The 12,370-nt window shown below is 27.7% G+C and overlaps 2 protein-coding genes across 2 annotated transcripts; one reads left to right on the top strand and one right to left on the bottom strand.

The window, feature by feature from the left end:
• The first annotated feature begins 1,963 nt into the window (after positions 1–1,963).
• On the top strand, positions 1,964–5,440 carry LOC127065636 (ionotropic receptor 75a-like). The gene is made up of 11 exons (XM_050998258.1): positions 1,964–2,203; positions 2,294–2,524; positions 2,651–2,814; positions 2,887–3,198; positions 3,304–3,428; positions 3,563–3,730; positions 3,846–4,081; positions 4,205–4,416; positions 4,551–4,715; positions 4,795–4,910; positions 5,102–5,440. The coding sequence occupies exons 2-11, from the start codon at positions 2,383–2,385 to the stop codon at positions 5,409–5,411; spliced, it is 1,950 nt and encodes a 649-aa protein (XP_050854215.1). The 5' UTR covers positions 1,964–2,203; positions 2,294–2,382; the 3' UTR covers positions 5,412–5,440.
• A 1,818-nt stretch (positions 5,441–7,258) lies between these two features.
• On the bottom strand, positions 7,259–11,472 carry LOC127065451 (cytochrome P450 6a2-like). Its single transcript, XM_050997789.1, has 6 exons — positions 11,348–11,472; positions 10,416–10,808; positions 9,767–10,295; positions 9,450–9,671; positions 8,945–9,196; positions 7,259–8,869 (listed from the first exon to the last, which is right to left on the bottom strand). The coding sequence occupies exons 2-6, from the start codon at positions 10,749–10,751 to the stop codon at positions 8,697–8,699; spliced, it is 1,512 nt and encodes a 503-aa protein (XP_050853746.1). The 5' UTR covers positions 10,752–10,808; positions 11,348–11,472; the 3' UTR covers positions 7,259–8,696.
• Positions 11,473–12,370: the final 898 nt, after the last annotated feature.

The raw sequence follows: 12,370 nt of genomic DNA, 5'->3' as shown, positions 1-12,370 counted from the left end.
GCTCCTCTTAAAAACCTCTTTAATTTATAGATGTCATGTCACTTTTGCTTACGTAAAAACTGCATGCAAATAAATAATAGTTTTCCCATAATTATATGTGTTGTTGGTAGATCGTTCTTTTTTACACCGTTTGACTGACACTTATCTTGGAATTCTAAAGAAATTAATTGAATATTGCAAATGTCTTAAAGATAAATAAGAGTTATGACATATATTTGTACGCTTCACTTTTATCTTTGTAGAAGAAAATTTTAATAAGACATTTTTATTCGAAATAAGACATTTCCTCTCTTCATCATGATTAAAGTAATGAATCATTCATATTATTAATTTTTGTATGCAATTTTTGTATCGCTTGTATTTGCTATGAAACAGATAATATCCATTAAATTGTTCACAAAGCATTTTTCATGCTTTTATTAAATAAGTTAATAACAAATACGATTGATTCAACGTTGATTTTATTATTAAAGAGTTCCTTTGATATTTTGTATACCCCTGTCACGTTCTAAATAAACATTTCAAATTTAAATAATTAACGAGCATGATTTAAAAATTTCCTTCTTTTTAATGAATTCAAATTTAAACAATGACGATTAATAGAATAAACAGAAGTGAAATGATTTACGATGGTAATTAACAGGTTCGTGTTAATTTCCATATTACACATTAGTTCTTTGTCCATTCTACTTAAAAGGAGAAACAAATATAAACAAAAAAAAATATATATATATATATCTGCATATGTATATATAATTCGTGTTTATACAATTATAATTAATTTAAACGAGTCATGAGCAATTATTTTTTTTTATAGATATTATTTTGTTATTTCCATTCTATTATTTTAATTTTATCATAAATTAAAACCTACAATAAGATATTCATTATTCATGTTTTATTCATAGGATTACTCTTAACCGATGTTATCTAGTTTCATTTTGCATCATTTAAAACCGTTAGCTGTTCTAAAACATATTTGAATATAGAAATTCCTTATAATAGAATTGTTTTTGAATCATTAAATATTTCATACCACAAATTCGTCTTCTTAAATAATATCTTAAAAATGTATAATTTTGATGTTATACATTTTAATCAATAAGCTTGAAATCATAAATTATTTCTATATTTTTATTCCGTGACAGTAAATTAAATAATATTCGAGATCGGAAAAATATTATAATTGTTTTAATAAATTTTATTATATTTTGTAAAAAGGAGGTGTACTAATAACTTTTCTCATCTTTATTTTTATCCTTTCTTTTTCTTTTCTTTTTTTTTTTTTTTTAGAATCGTTTGTTCCAATATAATGCTTATGATATAAAAAGATATTGTACTTTTTCAAGACACTTAAAAAGATTATATGTTTGAATATTAGATAGAAATCTCATTTCATGTTTCTTATTTGTTAGTAATTTGACTGATTATATCTCGTTGTTACATATTACAGTTTTCATGTGTAATCAAAGATAATTGCATAAAGATGTTCTGTAAACCGATATTTGTATCTAGTTGAGTTTGTTGAATATCCACCGTTGATCAAATGTCAAACTCATGCTTTTTAACGAACAGATAAATTATCAGTAAATAATTTTTTTGTTACGATTGGATAAAAATAATTCTTTTTTAGTTTTTAATATAAAAAGTGGGTGTGTGTGTGTGTGAGAGAAAGAGAGAGAGAGAGACAGAGAAAATTCAATAAACACGTGGAGATCTTATGGACAAGAGATATTATTAGCGAATGTTTTTTTATAAATCACAATCCTTTACACTATTAAATATTTATATAAAATTCTTGGAAATGATATACCACGAATCACTGCGTATATAAGATAATGGAATAGATAATTTCATTTTGTATTATAACTTCGATGTAACTTCGACCTCAATAATTTTCTCTATAGGAAAATTATTAGGTATGCCCTTCTTTACGGAAATCATTTGCCATTCAATAGATACTCTCGCAATATTACATACGTCTAACAATAAGATAATGTCACCTCCCGTCAAAAGCGGGATAGGAGTTCATAGTAGCATTGACAGACAATGAGAAAATCAAGAACCGTTGAAGTGTCTTTTGATTTTTGATTTATAGTTATTCTATTACATATATCACATATTACTATTTACGCGAAAAGTGTTTTCGATACATTGTTTAGAAGTTTCGTGCAGTTAGTGGTTTTGTTGTGTACACTAGTTTGTAAGTGAACAAATTTTTAAGAAATTTTTAAGCAAACATTTTATGATATTCTAATGATAAAAATCGTTCGTTATTTTTTTTTGGCGATAGATGCGTAGATAAATCGAGTTGTTAAAGATCTACGACACTCGCAATTTACTTGGATAATTTAAAAAGAAAAAAAACAAAGAAATTGAAATATGATTTCTGGATTAATCGCAATCAGCATAATTGCGATCCTATGTACGGCGAAGGCGAATATTGCGGTTACTTTCACGAAGGAATATTTTTCTGAGAAATATATACAATACTTGGTTGTATTTGGATGTTGGAATTCTTTCGGTTAATACCCGTTTCTCTTTCCTTTTTTTTTATTTCTCTTCTTTTTTTCCATTCGAAATATATTCCGCAATTATAAATTCTGTCGATTTAAATTTGTCGTCTCTCATAAATATTTTGTTCATTTAGATAAAATGAATTTCTTTCGAAGAGATCTATTGAACAATCTAACAATTTCTTACGTGCCTATTAAGGATAATATAGAAATAAATACCATTTTAAAAGTAAATTATTATAAGCTTGGTATTATCCTTGATATCGATTGTCCCCAGAGTGAAATTATTCTCGAACAGGTTGGTAATGTCGTTTTAATTTTTTGCAAATAAGAAATGGTTGTATTTTTATTTTAATTATTTTTTTAACAGTTCGATGAGAATCGATTATCCTACAACGAATCTTTCTTTTGGCTTATGATCACCGAATCGAATGCTGTTCCAATTGATTTTTTGCGAGATCTACCACTTTCCATAGCGAGTGAAATTACAGTGGCATTACGCCAAAAGGATGTTTATGTTCTTTACGACGTCTACAATTTCAGTCATCGGCACGGAGGTCGACTCAATGTTACTTACATGGGTTATTGGTCTTTCGACGATGGATTGAGAAACGAATTAACTCAATACAAGTATAAACGCCGTCAAAATTTCCATAAACTAACCTTGAACGTTTCTATTCACGTGAGTTCGAAATAACAACGGGAAAGAAATTTATTAATACGTATGTCTTTATCTTATTTCACGTATCTTCTTACCAATATCGATTTTGTGATCTGATCGTTTTAGGTAGATCATGAACCTATACCGGATTTTCATACTTACATATTAAATCCAATTAATCGTCACGTTGACACGATGATGCGATATAATTACATCTTAATAGTACAATTGATGGATTATTATAATATTACGTAAGAAGGAAAAAAAAGAAAAGAAATCATTTTCGTAATAAAACATTTCATATTTTAAATGTAATTAGGATATGTGTAGGTAAAGTTATTCGATTACGTTTCATTCGATCATGTCTTTTTATTCTATGAAATAGGATGAATTTAATAAGAGGGACAACCTGGGGTTATCTCGTTAATGGCACTTGGAATGGTATCCTAGCTGACATGATTCGTGGAACAGTAGACATAAGTGCAACACCATATTTATTTAAGCCCGAAAGATTTGACGCATGCGATTACACCGTGCAAACTTACATAGCAAAGTAATTATTATTTGACGTACATGTGATTGATATAAACGAATCTTTTCCTTTCTCTCTCTCTCTTTTTTTTTATTATTTCGTATCAAAAGATTCATTTTTAAATAATTACATGCAGGACGGCCATTATTTTTCGTCATCCAAAAACTAGCGATATACATAATGTGTTTCTCATGCCGTTCACGGAAGACGTTTGGTACTTGATTCTAATCGTGGCTATCATTTATTGGTTGACATTATTGCTCACGGTTAAGATCGAATTGTATTTCGATAATTATCCAAAGATGTGCACTTTGGATACTAATCCCACCTCGGAGACAGCTTTGATAACGGCGGCTGCTATTTGTCAACAAGGTTTTGTAAATAGATAGAAAATTTTTTTTATTCTTTTTTACTTCTAGATAATTTTACAACTATCAATTCGTAAGGTCATCGTTGAAAAAAAGAAGGAACATATATTTTACCTACGTTACATAGGTTTGAGCGACGGTCCACGTATTTATTCCGGACGTATAGTATTTCTTTCTTTATTTCTTTGGGGATTACTCCTTATTCAATTTTATTCTGCCAGTGTGGTTGGTTCATTATTATCAGAACCACCAAGGTTCATACATACTCTAAAGAATTTATCGGACAGTAGCCTTGAAGTCGGAATCGAGGACATGGCTTATAACTACGATTATTTAGCCGTAAGTGTATTATTTTCTTTTTCTTTTTCTTTTTTCTTTTACTTCTCTCTTCCAACGATTTTATTTTTAATACAGAATCATTCAACGATTTATCTTACTAATTTTATTTTTGTTCTTATGATCTGTATTATTAGAAATCGACGAATCCTGCGGTGCACGAGCTCAATCGAAAAAAAATACAATCTAGTAAAAAACGAGGAGTCGAACCTTTCTTAACAGCAGAGGAAGGTCTTAAAAAAGTAAAAAGAGGTGGCTATGCCTTTCATGTTGATATTGCGACCGCATATAAAATAATTGAGGTAATTATTGTAAACGAAGTACGACGAAAACGAATCAACGATATATTTATTAGATTCTTATATTTTATTTCTTTAATAGGATACATTTTCGCAAGATGAGATATGTGATCTTGAAGAAATACAATTATTTCCAGTCGAACGCATAGCTACTGCTATTAGAAAACATTCGCCCTTTAAGAAGATGGTAACTTATGGGTCAGTGATTTAATAAGAGAAAATATCAATATTAACTTATCTATAATATTTTTATAAAATACTCTTGATCACGATCAGGCTATTTTGGATTTTTAAAAGATCACGAAAGTCGAAATGATTCTTATTCTTTTTGATTGTGCTTTTTTAATAAGAAGAGAACAGATAATTGGTAAAGATTTTTTACATTGTAGATTGAGAAAAATGATGGAGCATGGTATGGGAGGACACTTGAGCTATATTTGGCAGCCCGCACGACCACAATGCCCGGAAGGTCATAATGAAATACCTGCTCCTGTCGCATTGAATGAATTCAGTCCAGCTTTATTTTCACTTTTTATGGGTATTGCTGTCGCTCTTTTTGTTATGTTAATAGAGATGTATATCGAACATCGTAAACGTCGACGTCAGAGGATATTATTGGAACCGTTAGAAGTATTTTCAAATAGTGGGATCTCAGATCTCGAGCAATTTGATTTTCATAAGATCGAGCCAAACGACTAATATCGAATTAATTAATGATTCATTTTATTGCAATAATTACATATGTGTGTAATAGTAACATTGTATCGTAGAATATACATATACATATATATATATATATATATATATATATATATATATATATGTATGTATGTATAATAATATATATGATCGAAGCTAACTTAAAAGAAAATATTTATTTATGAAAAAAGATAAAAAGGCCGTGTAAAGGTCTCAGCATCACTTCTTTTTTATTTAATTTTTTATGTAGTTTTTCGATGTAGTTTTTTTGTTGATCGTGATGATGTTTTTCTTTGCATAATAGCTATATTAGTTTTATACGTTTAAACAAGAGCTTTTGCTCGTTTTAAAGACGACGGTTAATCTACATGCACATATTTTAACATTTAAATATCAATATTAGAATAAATGTAGCTTTGAAAATAATTGTTCAATTTGCTTGAAATTTTATGCAAAACATTTTTATATTTCATAGAAGCTGGATATAGAATTTCGATGGAGTCATTTTGGTTTATTTTAATCTATTAATTAATAATTAATGTTCGATTAATTGAATATTATGAATAATTTCAAGTAATCAGTTTGTTAAATTTGAAAATAGCTGTTTCCCATAATGGTATAAAAATTGTGTACAAAATTATATTCGGTTCGTCCAAATTATTTAGCTATAATTAACAAATAATTTGCATACAAATAGACACATAAATTTTTTTTTAGACATAAGTTTTTTACCAACGAAAGGATGAAAATATTCGAATAGAAGAGTCTTAATATAAAATTTCCTGAAAAGATGTCGAAAAAAATTGATTTGAATTATAGATGTAAAAAATATTTGTTTACTCGTGTGTGTTGGTTGCGACGAGCATCGAGATTGAGTACTTGCAACATGAAGAAGAAGAAGAAGATAGTAGAAGAAGGAGAAGAACGTAGGTAAGAATATTTGGTAGTAGATTCTCGCATATTTGTCAAGTCGGTTTTTATGGAGTTCGTATTATTAAATTATAAAAGTGATTTTAATAACACGGAGATATTTTAAGAGATTGGCAATTATGAATTTTTTTGTTGGAAGCTTTTTTGGAAGCTTTATTTAAATGATTTTTTATTCTCATTCATGATCATTACGATTTCTATTTCTTATCGCTGCATTATATATTCAACTTTAACGTAAGATTTATTTCTTAAGATTCATTGCACATAAAAAAAATTCCCACATCGCCGTCCATCGTCCTTCTTTAAATTAATTCAACGAATTAATATGCTAAAAGATCTTCGATTATATGAATACTATTCTCTCGAGTTAAGTCAATGTCTTACGCATCTCATTCTGCCATCAATCTACATTAATAAAGGACGCATGATTTTTTTGTAAATGGATCGAGTAAGATGATTAGATGATTCGAGGTACTTTACATTTTGCCAACAACGCAAAGCGAGAAATTGTTGATAATACTGAGAGATTTAATCGTCAGCATAAGATATCGTGGATGCTATCATAAGAAACGACATGATATATTTTTCTTTCTAAATTTAAATCGAATTTATTTACGGATTTGAAAATATGAAAATATGTTTCTATTGTATCAATACATATTATATAAATGTAATACCGGTCGTATTACACAGTCTTATGTCTTCATATTGTATTATCTCGCGTTCAATATAAAAAGATAACATATTGCTTACTCACGATGCAATTAAAATATAAAATGTATATTTATAATGGAATAAAGTAAGAGGAAAGAAATAAGAAAATAATAAATAATATTTTGTTAAATGAGAAACATGAGACATTTATCGAATAACCAGATATTTTGTAGCTAGCAGGATAAATAAAAACAAAAAAGAAATTTATTGCTTGTAATTACAGATGAGAAGTTTTTTTTATATTATTAACATAAGAGATCATATTGAGATGATGATCGATTTGCATCGATTACATTGTCATTACAAGTGATATTTTTTCTTCTCGTATCAATCAATCCAAATCTTATTTTTATAGGATCACACACTTTTTATTTATTGAAAAAAAAAAAATTGCCTAGATCTGCATACATAGTTTTGAAAGCAATTATTGAAAAAGGTTTACATAACGAGGCTATTGAATGTTAATTAATTACATCACATTTCGTTTTTACACATTCATAGCTTCAGATTAAATGATCGAATGATATGTCTATTATTATTTCTTTTTAACGACGTTTGATAAAGTTCCTGGTAATATTGTTTTTGATTATGGTACATTTATTGTTGGATGATACATAGAAAAAAATGATATTTATTATCGATGTTTAATTAGGAATTTATTCAAAAAGGAACATTACGACGTTTTGAACATCGATTTATTCATTGAGCAAAATTTGAACAATTGCAAGCCAATTATTTTTCACGACAGCGAAAGTTCTTCATTTTATTAGAAGATATTAGAAACATGACATATTATTTATCCCGCGAAATAAAATTTTTCAAGACGAGTTCGATCAGCTGCGTAGAAAGTGTGAAGGAACGATTTTACGAAACTAATATGTTGTAGGCGTTGATGTTGTAACTTACTGTGATCAATTCAAGATATAGAGGAATAATTTAACATTTTACATATACAGCGTATTTCGAAATTTCTAAAATATTTAGAAGGTTTTAAAATATGTATATTGAATATATAACGTAGAATTTTTTAGATAATGTTTTTGATAGAAGATTATGATTGAAAACATACCGTGTCACGTGTAAAGCAAAATGAGATTAATTGTTCAAATCTATCGCTTCTGTTGACCAAACGAGCTGATACATAAATATAATTCTTATAAATAAATATCTTCAGTTTTCCTGTACGGAAAGTTTCCTGTAAAAACATTCTGTACGAATATTTTTTATCCAATGTTTTGTTACACGAAGAATAATGGTGTATATATATAAATTCATACACACATTTTACCATATATAAATACATATAATCAGCACGTAGACTGTTTTATTAATTTTGCATAAATTACGATCCTTTTTATTACTTTCATGATATTTAAAGTTTTACTTTTTATAAAATTAATAATCTCTCTTGCGATAAAAAACATCGCATTCCTTTCATATTTTTTATTTTAATAATTTTTTATTCTACAGAATCCAGAATAATTTATAAGTTATATATATATATATATATATATATATGTATGTATCATATATATTTATTTATTTATAATATATATTACTAAATTTGTATTACAAATGACAAAAATATACGATCAACAATGGAATTAAGTATTGAATATATTTTATAACAAAGCAATTCAGTTATTCTTTGTTAATTTTACTGATTTTTAAGTAGATTCCGTTCTTTGATATTAACAAGAAGTCTGACCTACTGCTCTTAAATGGAATTTCTGTTTTTTCACAGACGTCGACTTTACAATTCCGTAAGAATGTTGCCACTCCACATATCACTTGCAACTCTGCAAATTTTTCTCCTACGTAATGACAGAAATTATATCAGTCTTAGAATGGGAACATTATGATATTTACGATAATTTTAATTTTCTTACCAATACAGTTACGAGGTCCTCTACCAAAAGGTATATACGTTCCATCGTTAATTTTATTATTTTCGGTCAAAAATCGTTCAGGATCAAAAACATCTGGATTCGGATAAATGTTTGGATCGTGGTGTAATCCGGTTATAGATATAAATATTCTTTGATGCTTCTGTACAGTAAGTTTAGTACCTCTGAATGTGTAAGAAGGTACCATGCAATCTCTGGATAAATTCGTTATTGGTGGATGTTTCCTTAGTGTTTCTAAAATTGGAAAAAGATACTGAATCGAATGTCTTCGTTAAAGATAATCCTTCATCTTATTTGAATCTTATTTGACTTATTATTGATATAGCTTGAAATAAATAACTAATCGACTATTTTTGCATGAAAACGTATATAAATATTCGCCCACACATACAATACCACGCATATAACAAATCATTAATTTAATGATTAATGATAACTTCTAATTTAACTGTTCTTTATAGACAATGGATTAATCTGTCATATGTACCTTTCATTACTGCCTGTAAATATTTTAGCGTTCTTATAGATTCGAACTTTAAAATACCATTATTTTTTTCATATTCTTCATTGATCTCTTTACGAAGTTTGTCTTGTATTTTATGATTTTGAGCTAATTCGTAAAGAATATATAATATAGTCGAGGAAGATGTTTCGAAACCAGCTGCAAAGAACACGAAAGCTTGGGCGGCGCATAAGCTGTCCGTTAGTTCTAAAATATAAATAAATACAATTAAATAATATATTCCAATGGTTCTAATGATTTCGATAGAAACAGAAAAATTTAGAAAAGTTTATAAATCTTACCGATCTCTTCGCCAAGCTTTTCCGGATTGCTTTTCAATTCCATCAAAATATTTATGAAATCGTGCCTAACGACGTTGTTTTCTATTCTGTATTCCATTGTTTGCTTAACGATATCCGAAAAGAAAGAACTTTGACGAGTATTTCCGAATAGAAAGCCGAGATGATTGTAAATTTCCGGAAAATGTGTTTGCAGACGGTATCTTAATATTGGCATTATATTAATACTGAATATATCTTTCCCCATTTTTATAAATTCATTTTCTTCATTGATCTTAAGTGCATTCATTTCGATTCCAAATGCACAATTACCTACTATGTCTATAGTGTATTTAGTGGTTAATTCACCCACATTAAGAATAACGTTATTAGGTAGCTTATTAATATATTGCTTCAAATGATCTGAGCAGATTATTATCAATGGGAACATTTCCTTTAGTTTAGCGGAAGAAAATGCAGGTGTCAATTTATTCCTTAACGGTTTCCATCTCAATGCTTCGATAAAGATTAGATTTTCCGTCAATGGATCTATCTATAATAGTAAAATAAAATATAATAATGGATAATGAATATTACATATCAAAATAATCTATATTCCTTTATAATTGTTTCGGTAATTACTGCACAGTTACACAATATAAAATTGGTATACCTTTTTGGTTACGGTTGTGCCTCGTTGAGGGAAACAGGAAAAGTCTTTGATTAAGATATCCTTTATTAATTGTGGATCTTTTATTAAGAGTATCGGTCTACTTCTAAAGAAAATACCGACGTATGGTTCGTCCTTGTAGGAATTATAAAGATGTACTAAATAGTCTGACAGATTCGTTTTATCAAATAAGATATCCATGAGATTGCCGAACAGAGGAATAGGTCGAGGTCCTTTAACACCACGAACCTTCCAGTAATAGAACATCGAGATCAGATAATAATAAAGAAGAAGAATAATTATAGTGAGGCCGCAGAGTGTTTCAAATATTCCTAACATATTGTTATCGTCGACGTGTGACGGGCACTTCGATATTATTGTTTTATATCTTTATATCTGAAAAATTATATCAAAAGAATTTATTCTGTACAAACTATAAAATTGAATGTTGACATAGTATAATATTTTTTTTATTTTTCCGAATGAATAAAGAGAAACAAAATAAAATATATCACGATAACCAAGTAGATACCAATTTCAATTGCTCCTGTTTTATGTGAACGCATAAATTTATTACGACTGCGATATACAACATTATATATGTAATGCATTATAGATGTGTACATAGTTATCTCAATCATTCCTTTTATTTCACACTCAATTTAAAACTGAACTAGGATTAATATTTTATATGAAATAATTTAAAACATTATTTTTATAATTCATGGTTAACATCATAAGTAATATTAAATATATTACGACCGATTTGTAATATTAAGTAATTTAAGATATGAATAGGTGTCAATGTTATTCTATTTCAAAAATATTTAAATATATTCATGAAACGAGCAGACTGATTGTTAATAGTAATATTGAGTCAAGAAATGGAGATGAAAATGATGCTGGATTATCTTGTTATTTGTAATATTACTTACTATAGCTCTCAGTGTTACTACAAAAGGGATTTAATTACGTAACTTTTACTTCTCTGTTTGAAACCGGTTGGATCACTGAGCCCAGAATGATTTTACGTTTTGTTTCTACTTTATTTTTAAGTAGGCAGAAAGAAAGAGAAGGAGAAACGAAAAAGAAATATGTCAAGATATAATTTCTATTAAATATGTAAGAGTGCATATTTATTTTAGCATCTATACTTATTCGTTATTTGTTGTCAAGGGCATCTTTTCGGGTGGATTAGGAAAAATGTTAAAAAGACTACTGAAAAATGTTAGACTTACAAATTTTTTAAAGACTATGGCGTAACTAGAATTTTTTAAGCATTACTATTGACGAACATATTTTATAATGCAAGAAAAGAATCTATATAAATAAATTAAAGATAAATTTGATAATTTACTTAAGCGATATTCGATTTTATATGATTTTATATAACAAATTTGAGATAAGTATAAAAAATAAATATGAGAAAAGACTAAATGTCTAAATATAATTTATGGAGTTGATTGAGAAAAATAATTTTATTATAATTATAATATAATTATAATAAAATATAACTAAATTAATATTGTTTTAGAAATTATCGTAAGAAAGTATTAAGGAGTTTTAAAGCAACAAAAATCAAAGTGTCTGTACAAATTTTCAAGGTATAAAAATGCGTTATAAAAGTATATCATTTTCCTTTTTATTTGTTCTTTTTTTCAGACATACAAAACAAAATATGAAAATACATTACATTCCAATTTCACTGTTGCTACTATTAAATTGTTGAGATACGTGGAGATGATTTGAAAGATGATGGACTGGAATTAACGTGTAATTTGAAACGGCAACTGTTTGAAATAGAAATATAGACTTATTATTATTTAATTTTAAAAGATTATATTAGAAGAGAGATAAGTTATGTTCTGCATTTTTTTTATTTTATTAATTGCGCCATATAAAGACATAGATAATGAATTCAACAGAATTGATTAAAACACAATAGCAAAAGATAAAGA

The sequence above is a fragment of the Vespula vulgaris genome, chromosome 8 (genome assembly GCF_905475345.1).
Source record: "Vespula vulgaris chromosome 8, iyVesVulg1.1, whole genome shotgun sequence".
In the NCBI taxonomy this organism is placed as follows: domain Eukaryota; kingdom Metazoa; phylum Arthropoda; class Insecta; order Hymenoptera; family Vespidae; genus Vespula; species Vespula vulgaris.
The sequence above is the reverse complement of the archived record's forward strand: the minus strand, read 5'-3'. Positions and strand labels throughout refer to the sequence as shown.